Raw genomic sequence first — 18,733 nt, forward strand, 5'->3', positions numbered from 1 at the left:
AAGGGAGCGCAGACGGCCATATAACGACACCTGGGCCGATCGGGCGCCATGTTGGGACTCCCGCGCCACTCCCCCGGAGCCTGTGGGATGCGCCATGAGACATACGATAGAAGCCATATTGGGACACCCGGAAGAGAGAGAATAATGGATAGAAAGATATAACACCAGTGATGTTGGGACTCCTATGTCACGGACTTACCAGGAAACGGGACTTTTAATAAGAAAAATGTACACACATTCATACACTTTGTTACTCGTGTGCTCTCTACAGATTTTTATTATATGTAAACCAAATTTTTTACTTCACAACAGTTAATGAGAAAAAAAAATTCCCAAACAGGAAATGGATGTGCCACCATTTTTAATTGTCTACCCCATAAATAGCAAGTCAGGAAGCAGCTCCTCCATGCCTTGATAAAGAGATTCTAATCTCGAAATGCGTAGGAAGGAGGACTTGCTATTTTTAGACCCTTTGTTTGGTGGAAGAACTTGGTACCGCGACGCACCGTGGGAGTGAGGTACATTAGGATCCCGTTTTCTTCTTAAGCACAGGCTGTGGAACCGGTCTGCAGTACTGTACTTGGACCTCACTAAAACTCCTAGGGATGCGAACCGACCCTCTGACAGTAAAGGGGTGCTTTTATTTGTAAACTCTTAGCATATCTTATGCCAAAAGAGGTTTTATTTTATTATATGTCCAAATAAAACCTGTATAAAGACATAAGATACCTTGATGAGAGTCTCCCTTCAATGATAATCATGAGTACTGGTATGCCATTTAAAAGATACCTTGAAAAGAACGTTACAGCATTATTATATTTGAGTGAGGTACGCCAATGTACAAACTTTCTCTTCAAAATTGAACATTAAAAGAATCCCAGATAGGATTCTCCTCACTATAACATTGTGTAAGTGAGGTAGGAATCGCACCACATCCGGGCACAAAAGAACCCTCTTCTACACTAAAGAATCTACCCTAATTCTCCCCCCCCCCCCAAAAAAAATAATTCTCTACATACCCAATGAGGATATACCAGTGAGATATAGAACAAGATTAGAAGATTAGAAGCCGCAGCACCAGAAATCGAAGCAGAGTATTTTCAGCCCTCTATGCTTAACTGATGTAGCGCCAACACGATCACAAATGGGCCCTACACACATGCCGATGTGTGTAGGGCAACCTAGCTGTGCTATGTCGGGCCATTCTGCTCAGCAGACAACGCCAGTGTTCTCCTGTGGGAGAACCCTGCCGATGCCGAGATTGATGGACACTGTCCATCAATCTCGGCCAGCGACAAAGACGCGCGGGGACGCCCATCTCTGTCGATATAGCCCCCACACACACACCGATGTGAGGGCATTTTCTAAATGACTTTGCCAAACTAAGCAAAATCGCTTAGAAAATGCCTTAATATCGGCATGTGTGTAGGCCGTATAACCCTCTCTGTTAATTTGTAACTATGTTCTGGGACTTTAAGGAATAGTCCTACTTTGTGACAGTGACGCAGCAAAACATCAGAAACAGCGCCCAAAGACCTTGCCAAAAACAATATACCTGCGTTTTTTTACAAACCCATGTTGGTTAATACTGATTATACTGTGTAGTTCTAAATGTTTCTGGATACCATCCCTTAATAATCCCTCGAATAGTTCGCCCACTATTAATGTTAAGATTATGGGTTTATATTTTTCGGGGTCATCCATTTATACTTTTTTGAATAATGGTACTACCTCTGCTATATTATTTCACGAAAATGCAATACAGAGGGATTACTAATTCCTCCCTTAATTCCATTAGAACCCTAGGATGAAACCCGTCCAGACCTGGGGATTTGTTTGTTTTAATTTTGCTGAGCCTATTTTTCATCTCATCTGTGGATAATTCAATACTACGGTCAAGTTGGCTTGTCTCAATTGTTGTACCTGACAGTTCCACTGTAGGCTCCTCCCTATTAAACACTGATGAGAAAAATTTATTTATCAGTTCTGCTCTGTCCTCATCCTCAGTACAGCTATTTACATTCATGTTGGTTATGGGGCCTATGTTCTCTTTTATTATTATTTTGCTATTTGTGTATTGAAGAACTTTTTGGGATTGGTTTTACTCTCCATAACTATGCCCTCTTTGTTTTTCCTTTTTTTTTTTTGATAGCTCTTTTACAAATTTTATTTAATTATTTTTATTTAATAAAGTCCTCATTATTACCATTAACCTTATACATTTTAAATGCCCTTGTCTTATCGTTTATTGCTGTCCTTACATTTTTGTACAACCATGGTGTTTTTTTCCAATGAATTTTAGCCTTATTGACTTAGAGTATATATTTAGTTGTTCATGTGTCAAGTGAATGTTTTAGGGTTTCCCCACATTTCGTCTGCAATTTTCCCCTCAAATAATGCTTCCCACTTGTTTTCTTTTTACAGATTCCCTGAATAAATCAAAGATCGCTTTCCTAAAATCCAGTATTTTATAAGGTCCCGAATGTCAATGTTTACGAAAAAAGAATTTCCATTGAGACCATGTTGTGGTCACTGCTTCCCAGGTGTTTTATTACTTTGGTATTTGTTAACACTGAATCCAATAATGCCCCTGTATGAGTTGGTGTTTCAACAGATTGTGCTATAAAATGATCCTTAAGTAGGTTTAGGAATCCCCAACCTTTTGCTGATGTACTGGTCACATTTGTCCAGTCAATGTCTGGAAAAATTAAAATCCTCCATTATTAATACCTGCCCCATATCTGCAGACTTCTTGATTTGGTCTAAAAGTAGTGCCTTTCCATTTCAATCAAGTTAGGAGGTCTGTAACATACCCCTAATAGACGTTTATTTGATTTTTTGTTATTGTCGGTTATCTCTGCCCAAACAGCCCCAGTATTATCCTCCACAGTTCCCAAGCTCATTTCCTTTCCACGTGGTTTTAAGTTTGTTCTTACATAAAGGCACACTCATCTCCTTACTTTACTCCTGCCTTTTCTAAAAAAGGGTACATGCCTCCATGTTTATAGCCCAATCGTGTGACTCGTTATAGCCCTTGTTTCCGTTATCCCAGTTATATCATAGTCATCCCTTGTAGCCAGGGTTTCTAATTCCCCAATTTTGCCTGCCAAGCTTCTTGCATTGAACAGAAAGCATTTCAGTTTACTACTTCTTTTTTCCCCTTTTAGGATTTGTTTTAAGGTATGTTTTTGTTCTTGATATGCTACTAACTTCTTACTAGATCTAGTTTTTCTCTCCGACTCACCTACTACACCCTCTATTATCTTATTTATCCATTCCCCTCTATTCTGGCTGTCTAACCCATAGTTTCTTTCTATAACCCCCCATCCCCACAACTAGTTTAATGACTCCTCCAACCTTTTAACCATCCTGCCTCCCAGCACAGGTTTAAGGGTGATCCCGGCTTCTGCATAATAAAACTGACTGAAATGCTAAGCAGGGATATCTCTAAAATCTAGACTGTTGTGGTTCCCTAAAGACTGCGTTTGGGAAGCACTGACCAATGTCAATATTCATCATAGGTCAATATTCCAAACTTCATTAGGGGTATTCCACTAACCCAGATATGTGTATCCAATAAATTGATACTTATTCCATGTGTGTACAACCACAAAATATCCAATATGGCTGCTACTGGGTATGGGAGGTTATAACTTATTCCTTAACAATGGAGATGAAAGCTGCCCACACACAATGCGAAAGGGCGGTGGGATGCCATGCACGCTCCCACGCACAGCACATAAAGTATGTGCTGGCCATGCTTTTTTAACTAGATTGCATCGCATCTAGTTAAAAACGCATGCTGCTTTAACCCATCACATGCGTTTTGAACTAGATGCAATGCAATCTAGTTTTAAACGCACAGAGTTCTCGCTCCGTGGATGGGTGGCTTCATAAAATTGCTACTTCAAAAAGAACTCAGCAAAGCAGACTGTGCACAGAATGCAGATATTCCCATAGCGTTCACTAGACTAGAAGTGAACTCAAAAAAATCCATGGCTAGGTTAATGATGGTGGATTCCAAAAATTCATCAGAGGCATTACAGTGTACCGAGATGCCTCAGTGCTTCCGTATTCTGATGCAGGCCACTCTACCAGGGGAAGGCTGATAACAGCATTTGCATACTATCACTTCACAACTTTGGCAACAGACACAATAGGATGCAGCAGTGACCGCCTCTGAATCAGGCCCATTGTAGCTAAAGACCTCAGTTTGTACTAGAGTAGTTTCACGGCAGCAGCTCTACGCTAAGTTTGAATGCCGGCAGCTGCCCCGGCAGCTGTGCTACGCTAAGTTTGTTTGAAGCTACGTCATCAGCGTAGTCCAACGGTTGCCTCACTTCTGTAGTTAATTTGAAGCCACATTATCAGCGTAGCTCTTAAGCTGGCTTACTTGTGTAGTTTCACGGCAGCAGCTCTAACTACATTGACAGCATAGTGACTCCACGGCAGCCCTGCGGTGACAGGTCATTGTGGCACTTGTAGTTCCACAGAGAAATACAAAGCCCAGCACACCGCTAACAAAGGGGGCGTCTAAAGTAGACACCCCGGCAAACCGCTAACAAAGGGGGCATCTAAATTTAGACCCTCTAGCGTCTAAATTTAGTTGGGTATAGGGGGTACAGCGTGAAAACATTATTAAACCTGTCGACAGTGACACTTGTCGACGTAACAGCTGTCGACCTTGTTTATTCCACCATCCACGCCAGCACGAAGTGTGGCGAGCGCAGGGGACATGGATTACTTCACATGTATTTCGCGTCTGCTCGCCACACTCCGGGCTCAGTGCGCGCGCCACACTTTATAACATCAACTCCACGCCGACGTGGATAGTGGGGGTGTTATCATACACCTGAGACAGTCATGCTACGCTAACTACGTAGCTGCCTACACTGACTATGCTGGTCGCGAGAACACAGCACGCTACTTTTGACTGACCGCTGGTCGCGGGAACATGACGCAGATTCTGAAAGGGACGCTAAGCGAACTACGTAGCTGCCGCCGTAAAACTACACAAGTACCCCTCAGTTATGATCTCAATACAATATCCGATAATGACACTCTGCATATCCTTTATAAATAAAATTATATATATATATATATATATATATATATATATATATATATATATATATATATATATATATATATATATCGATGTGTGTATGTTCCCTATGGACTCCAAAACTGCCTAACCAATTTTGATGAAATTTAAAGGCAATCTTCAGATTAGCCCAACAAGTGATCCTGTGAAGTTTGTTAGCTATCGGATCAACAGATTTTTTTTTTTTGGGGGGGGGGGGTTGGCAATTAATTGATCGCGCCATGGATGAGATTTCGTTCCCGCCGAACTTCTGTCAAATGCAACTGAATATTCAAGTCGTTGTCGACGTTGTATTCCCAAATCTAACAACCAACTACAAAAATCCGGATTGGTTGTGCGAACGTGCAACTTTGGCACCAAATGATGTCAACAAGCTCAATGAGCAAATTCAATTGAAACTGCCAGGCAAAACAGTCAAATACAAATTGATAGACACAGTAATGGACGAAGAACAATCCGTCTATTATCCGATTAAATTTTTGAACTCATTGGGACCTCCCGGAAAGCCGCCGCACGTATCAACATTGATGGTTGGATCACCAGTGATGCTTTTTCGCAACTTAAACGCACCAAAGTTGTGCAACGGAACCAGATTGACCATCGGCACTGTACCTATAGATATCTGCTAAAACTTTGTCACATGATCACCCCCATCCATCCAGCAGAAGTCATCTGGCTATAGATAATTAGTGCTCTATCTATTTGGGGAAATCAATCCGGTTGACAAGCTGCGATATGTTTAAGTAACATTTGAACTGCTTTAAATGAAAATAGCAATAATTGGTCCGCACTGTATTTGCAATTCTGTGTTAACTTTTTTAGTGTTTGTACTTCTCTTTATTTGAGAAGGTACAGCCCTGTTAACACAGCGCTGAGGTCTGACGTCATTGTGGGCGTCTTCTGACGGGTCCCTGTCCGTCTCCGCCTCAGGGAGACGGACAGGGTTAGGGGGGGTGCGGGCAGGCGGCGGGGACCCCGGGTTACCGCCGGCAAGCCGGCGGGGACCCGGGGGAACGGATCAAAGTGCCGTCGGAAGGGGACGCGCGCGCCTCTCGTGCGCGCGCGTCCCCTTCTCACCATCGCCATGGCGCTGGCGGGGGATGGCGGCTGGCGACGCCAGCGCCATCCCCTGCAAAGATGGGACCTGACCCATCTGTATGTACACCGTTTCATTTGTATCCTGAAGAAGAGATAATAAAGAAAATCTCGAAATGTTGATGACTTAAAGATTGCCTACGACTGCATCTTTTATTGCGAGTGCCGCCTCACCAGTGGACAGTATTTGTGGATCCCCCAGTGGGATACCTGGAAGGCAGCCATCTGATTAACTTTATCCTAGGAGTGCTGTATAAATAATAGACAGACAGAGACAGACATATCCCTATTAAAAAAAATATATTTGACATGCAATTGCGTTAATGCATCATTAATTTTAACTGCCTTTCGGGTTTTTCCTGATATACTTGAAAAAATGGGATACTTCAAAATATGAAAATACAGATTTAACAATTATAAGTTGTAACTAGTGATGTGTCATTAACATATTAGTAGTTGGGGTGCTTACCTCCAATCCATCTTCTCAACTAAAAAGGCACTGATAAGGAAACCAGTTCTGTTAAACCCATGCGTACAGTGGACACCTAAAGGAGAAACAAACAGCTGTAAATGCAAGGCTAGTTCACCAAATACAGTTAGTAGAGGAGATAGCTTAAAAACATCTTTACTAACACTTCCAAAAAATAACATGCTCATCTTGAATATTAAGCACAATAATAATTAACTAGTTCTCAACCTGTCAAAAATATCTGCACAAAATAACAATAATGCCAGGCCATGCCCCAATGGTGCAAAACTTCCATTAGATGTCATCTAAGTGACCACCAATGCACAAAACACTTCAATTCCTCGCACAGGTGAGAAGCAGACTTTTATATATAGAATTTCAATATACTAATAGAGTGAACTTCAAATTCAAAATAAAACTTGACATACATGAAACAAAAGGCTGTTGTGTCACTAACGATCAACATTTTTTTTACTGTAGTAGCAGTAAAGCACATTTTCAATAAAATGCACTTAATGATCTAAAATACTTTTGATAGCAAGAAATCGCCTTTTATCTTGTACACATTGTGATTATGCATCACAGCTAACATGCAGCGCCATCTAGTGGTAAGTTTCTTGCCTTCCACTAATCGTTGGAAATCATTTTACAAAATACAAAATGATAGCTTTTAAAGGGCTAACTTCTTTTTGCCCTATAATTTCTGTAACTAGAAATACAGAACAATGGACAAGACTAAACAACATTTGGTACTGTATTGCAATAATATTGTTAGGACAAATAATAGGAAAGACAACTAAATATATAACTATTACCCCTAATCCAGTAGTATAGCTAATAACTAAATAGCCAGCTTAAAATGTATACATGAGGCTTATATCCATTTGGTTTTATTAGACTGTGGGAAGGAACATATGTGAACATGGGACCAATATAGACTGCGCTGAGAGCACCATGGTCAGATTGAAACTTAAGAACTCAGTGCTGTATGTATGGTAGCCGTAGTGCCAATACAATCAAAAGTGTGGTATAGAAGATCTACAATATTTAGGACGACCGCAAATGGGTCAACTGGTACTTTATAAAAGGTTCACAAGTGCAGAACGTTGATAGAAGTTAATGTTGGTAGGTTCACACGGTCAACACACAAATGGACAAAATTCTTTTACATGTTTTGGTCAAATCTTGTACGTAATATATAACCACCATTGTAAACCGTATACGCTCACTGCACTTTGGGCAAGGTAGCTTACCATTCCCCATTATCATGTCGACCCTATGGGGTTGACCGACTTGTCTACCTAGGTAAAGCTTCTATCATCTTTTTTTTTTTAAAAACCTCCTATCATTGGATGGCATTACATGTATATGTTGCAGACACACTGTGCTCCCTCAGATCCTCCCCAAGTCATCTCTGCAGCTCCTTAGATGTGGGTTGTCCCATCACAGCCAAACTTAATTCTCAGGGACTGATAACAATGCATGTTTTACTGATCTCCCATCACCTAGTTGGTACGCAGGTGTATTCCTTACTATTATACTACTATTTGCGAACTGTGTTTGCTGCAGATCTGAAAGGTTAGTACAGGTACACCACCGATTTTCCGGCATCATTGGTTCCAGTGCCATGCCGGATTATCGATTTTGCCGGATTAACGAAGGATTTCTAGTTTTTACTAATTTTGCACCTTCAGTACATTTCTAAAGCAATAAATAGTAAAATATATGCTACAGCATAATATTAATGAATGAATAAACTCAGTAGTGTATGCAAAACTGTTTATTACAGTGTACTACGTGCTGTATAAGCAAAACAGGTATCAGGTATATTTTGAACAAACATTATCAGTAAGTGCAGTATGAATGAAAGTCTTGCTGGGACCTTGGGCGCCATATCAGCCCCACTGCTGCCTGCTGTGTCACCTGCGGGATCGTTGGAAGCTGTACCCAGTGGCACTTGCTCATGCTGTGTGTTCCGCCAATGTGCGGTACTTACTTTGACCTCAGACACCATGATGCTTCCTGTGTCACCTGCAGTGTCCGCGGAAGCTGTACTCACTGACACTTGCGCCTATTGCGTGTTACGGCCATGCACAGAAAGTGTTCCGGATTAAAAGAGTTCATCAACCTCTTTTAATCTGGATCATTTACAATTCTGCTTTGTCCGGATTAAAAGAGGTCCCTAAACTCCTTTAATCCGGACAAATCAAAATTGTCCGGATTAAAAGAGGTTCCGGACCAAGGGTTGCCGGAAAATCGGTGGTGTACCTGTACCAGGAATCAGCTTCCAGTATCTCCAGCAAATGTGAACAACAGGCTACAGGTGGTTTAAGATTACTCTTTGTACTTTCCAGTGGAGTTCAATGTATCCCTGTCCTGGCTGTGTAAGCATGTAACCCCTCTTTCAGGATTACTTTTAGGGGTGGTCTACAGTTATCCAATACATAATCTGTTTTAGATCTTTGGCATCATTCTAGCAGAAGGTAAGACGTTACAGAAACTTTCACTTACATTTATATCTGTAGAAATATAGCTTTCACAAATGAAAACATTTTGCTACAATGGTGGAATGTGGATATGTAAAAGTAATGCTGTCCCCATCTGTTATCATATCCGTGGACAGAGTGTTCATTCATCGAGTCCTATAGGTTGAACTCGATGGACTAAGTCTCTTTTCAGCCTTAATTACTATGTTACTGTGTATATTCTAGGACCCAGGAAAAAGTTCTGACTTGCTCGTTCCTAACCTGGATTCCCATTTTATTCTTTAGCATGATCCTTTTTCCACCTGAAATGCTGGAAATCCAGATTCTCTTGATTCCTACAAAGGGTAAAAATGTGCTTAAACCACTTTTACTCACCCTAATCCATTATGCACATGTAGGGTATATTATGTATTGAGTTCTCCAAACAGAGTACACATTCTACAGCGCTTTACATACAGTATATACATGTTTTTGGATTTCGGTAGGAAACCCATTCCAGTTCAGGGAGAGAATATACAAACTCCATGCAGTTAGGTCCATAGTGGGAATCGAATCCATGATCTTAGTGCTGTAAAACAGTAATGCTAACCATTACATTGCCCATAGTATTGGATTAATTAGTTAAATTGTAACAAAGGATCTGTTACAAAAGCTTCAAAAAAAAAGGGACATCTCCAATTGGATTTCAAAAGAAATAAATATGCATATGGAGCTGATTCAGTGTAGGAAGAGCAAAGCAAAAGAGAGGAACTGTGCCACATGGTTTTGCCATGTGGCACAGATACTTTCTCTTGCAAAAAAACTACATGAATAGAAAACTAAAGTCCTATACTGTAGATACCCAGAGAAGCACTTTTGACCACTCATAATACACAACGAAAGGCAGTGATCCAATGGGTGTCACGTTACAACATGTCCAGTGCCATTTTGCCTAGGGCCTCAAGGGCATTAAGGCCAATTGTATCCACTGACAGGAAACTCCCCAGCTTCAAGCAGTCAGACCCATGGTATGCCACACCAGGGGCAAGAATCGAAAGGATCATGTAGTCCACACAGACATAACCAAATTCAATGAACACAACAGGGCTTCCTCACACAGGTCCCAGGTTGTTACAAGTGTTTAAAGTGTACCACCTGCTGCCATATGATAACGTGGAACACCTTTTACAATATATCTGGAGACAAGAAATACACAATAAGGCATACATTAAATTGTCTGTCGACATTTGTTGTGTATATCATCACCTGCCCCTGCCAATTAATGTATGTAGGAAAAACACACACAGTGCGTGAAAGAATGGCCCTACATAGGCCAGCCATTAAGGTGGCACTATTGGGCAAGGTCTTGGAACCATAGGTGGCCCGGCATTTTTCCAAAGGACACTGTTAGGTGCCGTGGCGACCTACCTGATGTGTCCCTGAGCGCTCCGTGTGCTGCTCATGTGAGGCTCAGGGACAGGGGCTGGCGGTGGCCATCGGCATCTGAAAAGGCAGTGGGAAGCATCTTGACATTGCTAGACAACGCCCCAATCTTCCGCCCGGCGCCGGCAGCAGCGCCTTAACCACGCCTGTAGGTGGAGTAACTCAAATAAAACCGGGGACACTGATGAATGGACGCCGGTTATAGCATCCAGAGCCCTTGTGCTTCAGCCCAACGTGTTCATGGTCCCTTCTGGTTTCTGTTCCAGTGTTCCAGCTCCCTGCCATTCTGCTGTGCATGTCTCTTATCCTGGTCTCCCATTCCCATCTCACAGATAAGTCAGGAAATATCTGCTTAAGCTCTTTGTATTATTCTGGTGTCATCTTTTTGCATTGTTGCATTCCAGTAAATTTTATTATACCACGGTTCCATCTAATAACATCTTCTTGCATTGTTGCATTTGTATAGTACTATCTTTTTTGGTGGGTTGTGCACTCAGGCTAGCTAATTTCATCTTGCAGCACCTTGCCTCCTGCAGCAGCCTTGTCACCCTTAAGACCTGGCGGCACCGGGGTGGGGGTGGAACTAACCTACCCTCTAGAATGTGGCTGTTATAGGTGAAGCTATAGTTTGCAGGAGGCAAACAGGACAGCAGGGTGTCCGAAACAAGGTGCCTGTGCACACCCTTCCTAACAGGCAAATTAACAGACCTAAAATATATCATAGATCACATCCTTATGTCTATGCGGGGCAGTGCGACAGAGCAGGCACTTTGAGCAGAAAGACCAAATGGATCTATATTTTAAACACCTGTAAACCCAATGGTCTGAATGAAAGACTCTCATTCATTATGTTAATTTAATGAATAGTGCATGTAATTGCCAACTCTAACATAGAAATATGACATGTTTCTTAGATTAGGTATTAAGTCCCATAGCCATCAAGTCAGTTTGTGTATAATTACCACTTTGCACTAAAGCACTTTATTACCAGCGAGATACCAGATTACTATACTCCATGTTTTAAACAGATTACGTTCACTATGTGTTTATGGTCATTTTTATAAGATGTATTACAACTATCACTTTAGATATACACTTGTTTAACTCCCCTTCCTGGCAGTGGTTCTGCGGCTCAAGTACACAAGATACGTTTAGTAGGCAGTTGCCTGGCAACGCATATTTAGTAGGTGTCCCCGCCCACAGGATTACCAGAAGCTGCATCAGATGCCGCCAGAAACCCTCCATAAATGGGATCTATTGCACTACTCCTGCCTAATTTATTTAAGGTAAGACTTATGGATTGTTTACATTGCTTTGTACACCTTGAGAAAGGGGGCTCTCTAGCCCCAAAATGTTGGATTTTTGGAAATAAAAGCACTTTAAAATGTTCGTTGAGTGCCACTGCTTGCATATGCGCTGTTGGATATACATTGAATTCCAGAGAGCACCCATAGCAGCTGACAAACACATATATCGACGCACAATATTGCCAATAATGGGGCTTGCTTGATAGATTACCATGAGTAACTACGTACAATCAATCTGCTCAGCATTTACTTCTTTTGGCGCTAGTAATGAGGCACGATCTAATGCCATAACCTTTAAATTGAGTATTTTCTAATTACAAAGATAGATAGCTACATTGTTTAAACCGGCAAACCATCTTGTCCATTTGCCTGGAAGCCATAATAGGGTCAGAAACTATACGTCTAATTCTCAACAACAGAGAATATGATAGACTCCTAATAGTTGGTCTAGGATGACAACTCGAGTATTCTTGATCATTATTGTTATTAGCAGGTTTGGAATAGAGGCAATCCTGCCTTCATCCAACCTAATCGATACATCCCAAAAAAATGGATCTCGTGACAACTATGTGAAAAAGTAAGGTTTAATGCTTCTGGTGCTAGAATTATGCAACTGAATGAGCTCAATAAGGTCCTTCGAGGGACCATGCCAAAATAAAAAGAGGTCATCTATGTAGTGGTTGTAATAAACAATACAATTGCAGTCAATGGATCATTGAAAAAGAAACCTTGCTCAAATTCAAACATAAAAACATTAGTATATATGAGGGAGGGGTGTGTCTAAAGTGCAGGTCCGCAGAGGCGGACGTGAAAATGCCAGACAGCCGGGCAGAAGCAGTGGGCTGCCCGGCTGTCTTCAGTGAGAGCAGGTCCGCGGATATATGCCACACACCGTGATGCCCATTATACATTTGATGATCTTTATACCTATGCCACACACTGTGATGCCCAATATACAGTTCATATGTGGCTATCCCAGTGTTCCCGCTGTAACTCACTCTCTCTGCGGTCACTCTCTCTGTCCCTTTGTCCTTGCTGTCCTTGAATTTTGGCTCATACCGTGTGGCACAATGTGTAATGCAGGGTACACACCAGAACGACAAGGGCCCAATCCCATCAATCCAATCTACATCCAATCCCAACCTATTGGATGTAGATTGTAGGTAGATTGGGTCCTTTTTTGTGTGTTCTGATCCGATGCGCAGCCCCGTGGGTCGGTCGTTATTCAGATCCTACCTGCAGCAGGTAGAATCTGAAAACGACCATACACCCGGGTGCGGGTCGCGATCGGATCAGAACCCGCTCACAGTGCACATCGTGAGCGGGTTGTGCGCTCCGCGTGATTATGAGCGGGTCGCACTGGTGTGTACCGGGCATAAGGGGCATTAGTACTAGATAGTGTAAGGGAACCTACTACTGTGGTCTATGAGGGGTATGTGGTGTGCTATGCCCCCTTTTCGAAGCGTGCGCATAAACTAAATACTTTCTTTTTCCATACCCCCACTTTAAAATTTCCACTTTGAGAATATGTATAATATTAGATAGATCTAGCTATAGCTCTGGTACCCTTCTCTGGGTCAAATGATCCTATGTACATTGTCCAGACAGATGAGGTGGAACTCAGAGACTCAATTAGTGCAAAAGTGTTTTATCAGGTCATGTACGTTTTAGGGGACTTCCTGATGAAGTCTCTCAGTTCCGCCTTATCTGTGTGGATGGTGTGTGTGTATGTATGTACTAATAATATATTACTTATTCTATCTAGAGGGAACAGGTTGTTAATATATATTTTGCATTAAGGGAATGGATTCAGATTCAGTCTGCCGACATGTACGTGTTAGTAAGTCTGTAAATGCAAATATTTTAGCTTTGATTTTTCTCTTTTTATCTAGAGAAATTTGATGCCAGCATTACTATTTTAAATAATTTGTGCTGATTAACAAAACCCGAATGGATGAAATTCTATAAAACCACCTTACGGACCATACGCTTATGGACTTCCTGGATGGTGGCACACACCGCCACTTGTTGGGAAATACGAACCCATGGTTCAATAACGCTGTGGAACGCATATACACAAACTTCCTGTGGATGGAACACATTGACATCTTGTTTCCACAGGTTGGAGCATGTAGACTAGCAATGCTGATAAGCTTCGTGGCCGTGGAGCACAGCTAAAATACCCCAAGGAGGAGAGACACAACCATGCTTCTGAAGAAGGATCAGGATGATCTGAAATGCATTAAGCTTAGCTCCAGCTGCTGTACTGCCCATTCGCTGTCATCCCAAACTTACCAAGAGGGTTCCTACCTTTATCCAGAATTGCAGTGACCATTTCCATCCCTGAAAACTGGGACGTGTGAGCTGCTTTGCTTAGGTTCTATGTATTATGCGGTTTTAAATGTCTTATTAGAAGTGCATTTTATTAAATTAATTTGTTCTATTTTAAATGATCTGCACTATCATTTGTTTCCTGGTCTCCCACTTCAAAAAAGGGGAGATTATCTCTTTCAGATGCTTGTTATAAGACTGGCTTGGATTCATCATTTGGGACTGTTTTGTTCCTAAATAAAAGGACAGTATTTTTATAAAACTATTCCTGTGTGTCTTAAATGGGCCCCTTCTAGCACTGTGGTGGAATTGTATCTAATATTGTTCAGTGGCCACATCCAGGAGCGTGCTGTCATTTACTATAGTCAGGATTGAGCTGCATGTTAAGACAACAGTGGGGTTCAATTACAGCCTGTGGGAGAATGCATCATTAATGAAACAGTAAACACTCGAGAAAAGATGCACAAAATATAATTAACAATGGTTGTTATCGTTAATAAAAAAAAATGGTTTCACCTTTTCCCACCTTTAGTTGGTTGGTAAAATTCTACAAAAATTGCTTCTCGTTCTACATTATTCAAATACAGTTCTATGCAATCATTGTCAGGCATCATAGCCATTTGGACCTACACACTTTCATATTTGGCCAGATGCGACATTGCAGCATGAGTCACTGCCATTGGAATTCTAAAATCTGGACATATTGAGAAAGGCTGTTCCATATTATTCTGCTGTCTCACCAGCACAGATTTCTTCATTCTGCATCAGGATGATGTCTCAGGAGATTTTGCTTCAAGCCTTTTGAAAGGAAGTTTTTAGAGTAGAAGGAAGCAAAATGAGTTGCTTGTACTTATGGACGTCGATATTAGAATTTTTTATTTTAACATCTGGCAAAGGATCACCAGTCCTTACAACTGAAGGGACATCTGCCGATTTTGATGTTGCTGCCATAATTAAAGAAGATCCCTAGATTACAAATGACAAAGGACTAATAATAGCAGTAATGTTTCTTGCTATAAATGCTGTGGGTTAGGAGGGCACTTGCAGTTGAACAAAAATCTGACATTGATTTCAAAGTGAAACTATATATAACAAGTTGGGCTGCATTCACCTGCCCAATTGCATACTAAGCCCCATATCATTCAGGGCAGGAGGAGGAGAGAGTAACATTGGGTTAGATCATCCTGTCGTATTGCAGTTTCCTCCCATAATCCCAAAATATGCCATATGCTGTATGTTCCACTGGGGCAGGGACGAACAATCAACATTAATAATGTCTGTAAAATGCAGCAGGATATATGTGTGTGCACTATGAATAACTGACAATATCTTACTACATTGTCAGGTAGATGCTCATTTCTCCAGTTTAAAAATGTGATTACACCAGCTCGAAGGTAAGACAAAACAGCCTGCTGGGCTACATTTTATGGTAGTGATAAAGAAATAAAAGGCAAATGCTTTTAAGTAATGGCACATCATTATAAACATGTGAACAAGCAGAATTCTCTAATAATGAAATTATGTATGGCAAAATAGGTAAGAACAGGTTGCGTATCCCATATCCAAATTATTCTGAAAACCATACAGTCCAGAAGTGAGGAAAAAAAAAATATTCTTGCTAAAAACCTACAGGGGACATCTGTAACAACACTACTGGGGACATGATATGTAACTGGCACTAAATATGTGCAAGAAAATGATTGCGTGGCATTCAAATTCAGTACCTGAAATTGTACACAAACTTTGTTTCAAGTGTTGAAACCTTGTTTTATGCACAAATAAAATATATTTGTGTGTAATTCATGTGTTTACACAAAATGCATATACAGGTCGAGTATCCCGTATCCGAGTATCCGTTATCCGAATTATTCCGAAATACGGACATTCCAGAAAGTGAAAAAAAATTTTTTTTTTGCTAAAAACTCACTGGGGACATTTGTAACAGCATCACTGGGGACATGATATGTAACTGGCACTATATATGTGCAAGACAATGATTGCTTGGCATTCAAATTCAGTGCTGAGATAGTACACACATTTTGTTTCACGTTTTGAAACCTTGTTTTTTGAACAATTAAAATATATTTGTGTGTATTTTATGTGGTAATAAAATATATTTGTGTGTATATTATGTGTTTATACAGCATACATGCAAGATACTTCAAAATACATCATTGAAATATTAAAATATTCCGAAATACGGAATAATCCGTTATCCAAAATTCTCCTGGTCCCGAGCATTTTGGATACGGGATACTCAACCTGTAGTACCTCAAGATACATCATTGAAATATAAAAATATTCTGAAATACAGAATAATCCGTTTTCCAAAATTTTTCTGGTCCCGAGCAATTCGGATAAGGGATACTTAAGTTTGTCTACTCTCTGTACAGCTCTATTTTGTTGCCTTTATAGTCACCAGTTTACTATACAGTCATGGAGTCTTCTACTCAATATCACTGATCTGATTTCAAGTAAAATTAAAGAAAAAAGTTGGTCACACCTCATCCAAATTAAAAACAGGTAGGAAATGGGAAACTGTGTAATACAGTTGGTCACTGTAGGTTGGTGACATAAAAACGGTAATTAAGTCTATATGCAGCTATTGCTATTCTGTTGTAGAAAGGGGACTACTTTATCACTTATGTCACTGGTTCTTAACCTCTGTCCTCAATTACCCCCAACAGTTCATGGTTTTGCAGGTCTCCTCACAAAATCACAAGTTAAAAAATTAGCTCCACCTGTAGATCTTTAAAAATGTGTCAGTGAATAATGAGTGCAACTGCCGAGTGACCAGGAAAAAACCTGCTGGAGGAATTTGAGGACCGAGGAATCACTGACAAATTAGGAGATCATCAGTATATCGCATCTAAAATAAAATATGTTTGGTGCAGTCTATAAAGACAATGGCACCATCCCATGTATATGTTGGAACATTTTGTGGACACAGGGCAATATATAGTTTTAGAAGTAAATGTATTAGTGGAAACTGAAAAAAAAAAAAAAAAAAAATCAAAGGATATAAAACTATTTCCAAATAAAATAGTCATAATTATTTTACTGGAAACAAAGATGCAGGCAAAGACCTTTTATTTTTATAAAATAAATGTTCACCTTCATGCATAAGCAAGGCCTGATCTAACCAAATCACTGAACTTTGTGGGATACAGAACATAGGGGCTGATTCAGCGTGTTAATGCCTGGGTGGGGAAGGTGGCTGGCCTCACATGGCGTCAGCACCCACCCTGAATTCCGACTGCAGTTACTGAAAAGTAAGTACTGTGGGCGGGCATTCGCCGGGCCTTACCAGTTTGCTAGGCTGCGAGTGTATGCCGCCTAGTGAACAGGTCTGAATCAGGCACATAGTAAGAGCTCGCAGAATATGAAGCTGCACTGTCAGTAGAGTGTTTTCCCTCAAACATACTGTACACACTACTGACAATCGAGATATCGACAACATCAAAATACTGACAAGTAAAACAGTCAGGGAGAAAACCCTGACAACCACAATGCAGGCAGCCAACTAATGACAAAAAAAAAAAATACCGTATATACTCGAGTATAAGTCGACCCAAATATAAGCCGAGGCACCTAATTTTACAACAAAAAAACTGGGAAAACGTATTGACTCAAGTGGGACCCTCACGCGAGTATAAGCCGAGGGGGGCTTTTTCAGCATAAAAACTGCTCTGAAAAAGAAGGCTTATACTCGAGTATATATGGTACACTCTTCCTGAATTTTCCTCAAAACCTGACATGTTCATACTTTACCATCGCAGAGGGCATAGTTAGAGATTATGTGCCCATGGCAGCGAGGCACCGTGCTCGAACCATTGTGCGTACAGCGAGCCATGCGAGAAGACGTGCTACACTAATATGGTGTCCATGTCAACATTATAACTGTGTCTGTATTTTGACATGTTCAGCATTATGATCACGTCGGTATATTGACTGTAGGCATTCCAACAGCCGGTATTAAGTATATTTTGGAATATTAACCCTAGGTATGCCATTCCATGCCGGAATAACAGGCGCGGTCAAGTAATTGTTGGAAATTCAGTTGTAGGTAAATCACACTCGTATCCATTTACCCAATTGAACAAATTATTTTTCATATGCAATTTGTGGCTCAAAACCAACCGTTTGAAAATAGAAATTTAATCACACAATAAAAAAAGGCAACAGCCGTTGAGCCAAATTAAAGTTTAATTATAAAAAGATAAATATTCAGTAATTTAGAATACAAGTAAATACTCTGTTGAAACCTGCATTAAATTTACAAAAACAAGATCTGTGAGACGATGAACCATGATATTTTCTGATAAACTGCCCTTATGTGTTTCCATTAAACAGTGCTTTAAAATTCAAGGAATTATAAAATGAAATGTCCAGTAAAGGATCTCTAGTACTGTCCTACAGAAGGGGCTCCAAATTAAGACCAATATCTAATGAGTGATGTATAGTCGAAAGTTTACCTGTTATACCTTAAATATATCTTTAGAGCATGTTTTGAGGAGAC

The 18,733-nt window shown here is 40.6% G+C and overlaps 1 protein-coding gene across 1 annotated transcript in view; it reads right to left on the bottom strand.

Annotated features, from left to right (window-relative positions):
• The window catches only part of RNGTT (RNA guanylyltransferase and 5'-phosphatase), a 327,115-nt gene that overhangs the window by 290,762 nt on the left and 17,620 nt on the right, over window positions 1–18,733 (bottom strand). The window contains exon 5 of the mRNA XM_083177112.1: window positions 6,669–6,744. Within this exon, the coding sequence (XP_083033238.1) occupies window positions 6,669–6,744 (76 nt within the window). The remainder of the gene's footprint in view (window positions 1–6,668; window positions 6,745–18,733) is intronic.

The sequence above is a fragment of the Crinia signifera genome, chromosome 3, assembly GCF_055691185.1.
Source record: "Crinia signifera chromosome 3, ASM5569118v1, whole genome shotgun sequence".
In the NCBI taxonomy this organism is placed as follows: Eukaryota; Metazoa; Chordata; class Amphibia; order Anura; family Myobatrachidae; genus Crinia; species Crinia signifera.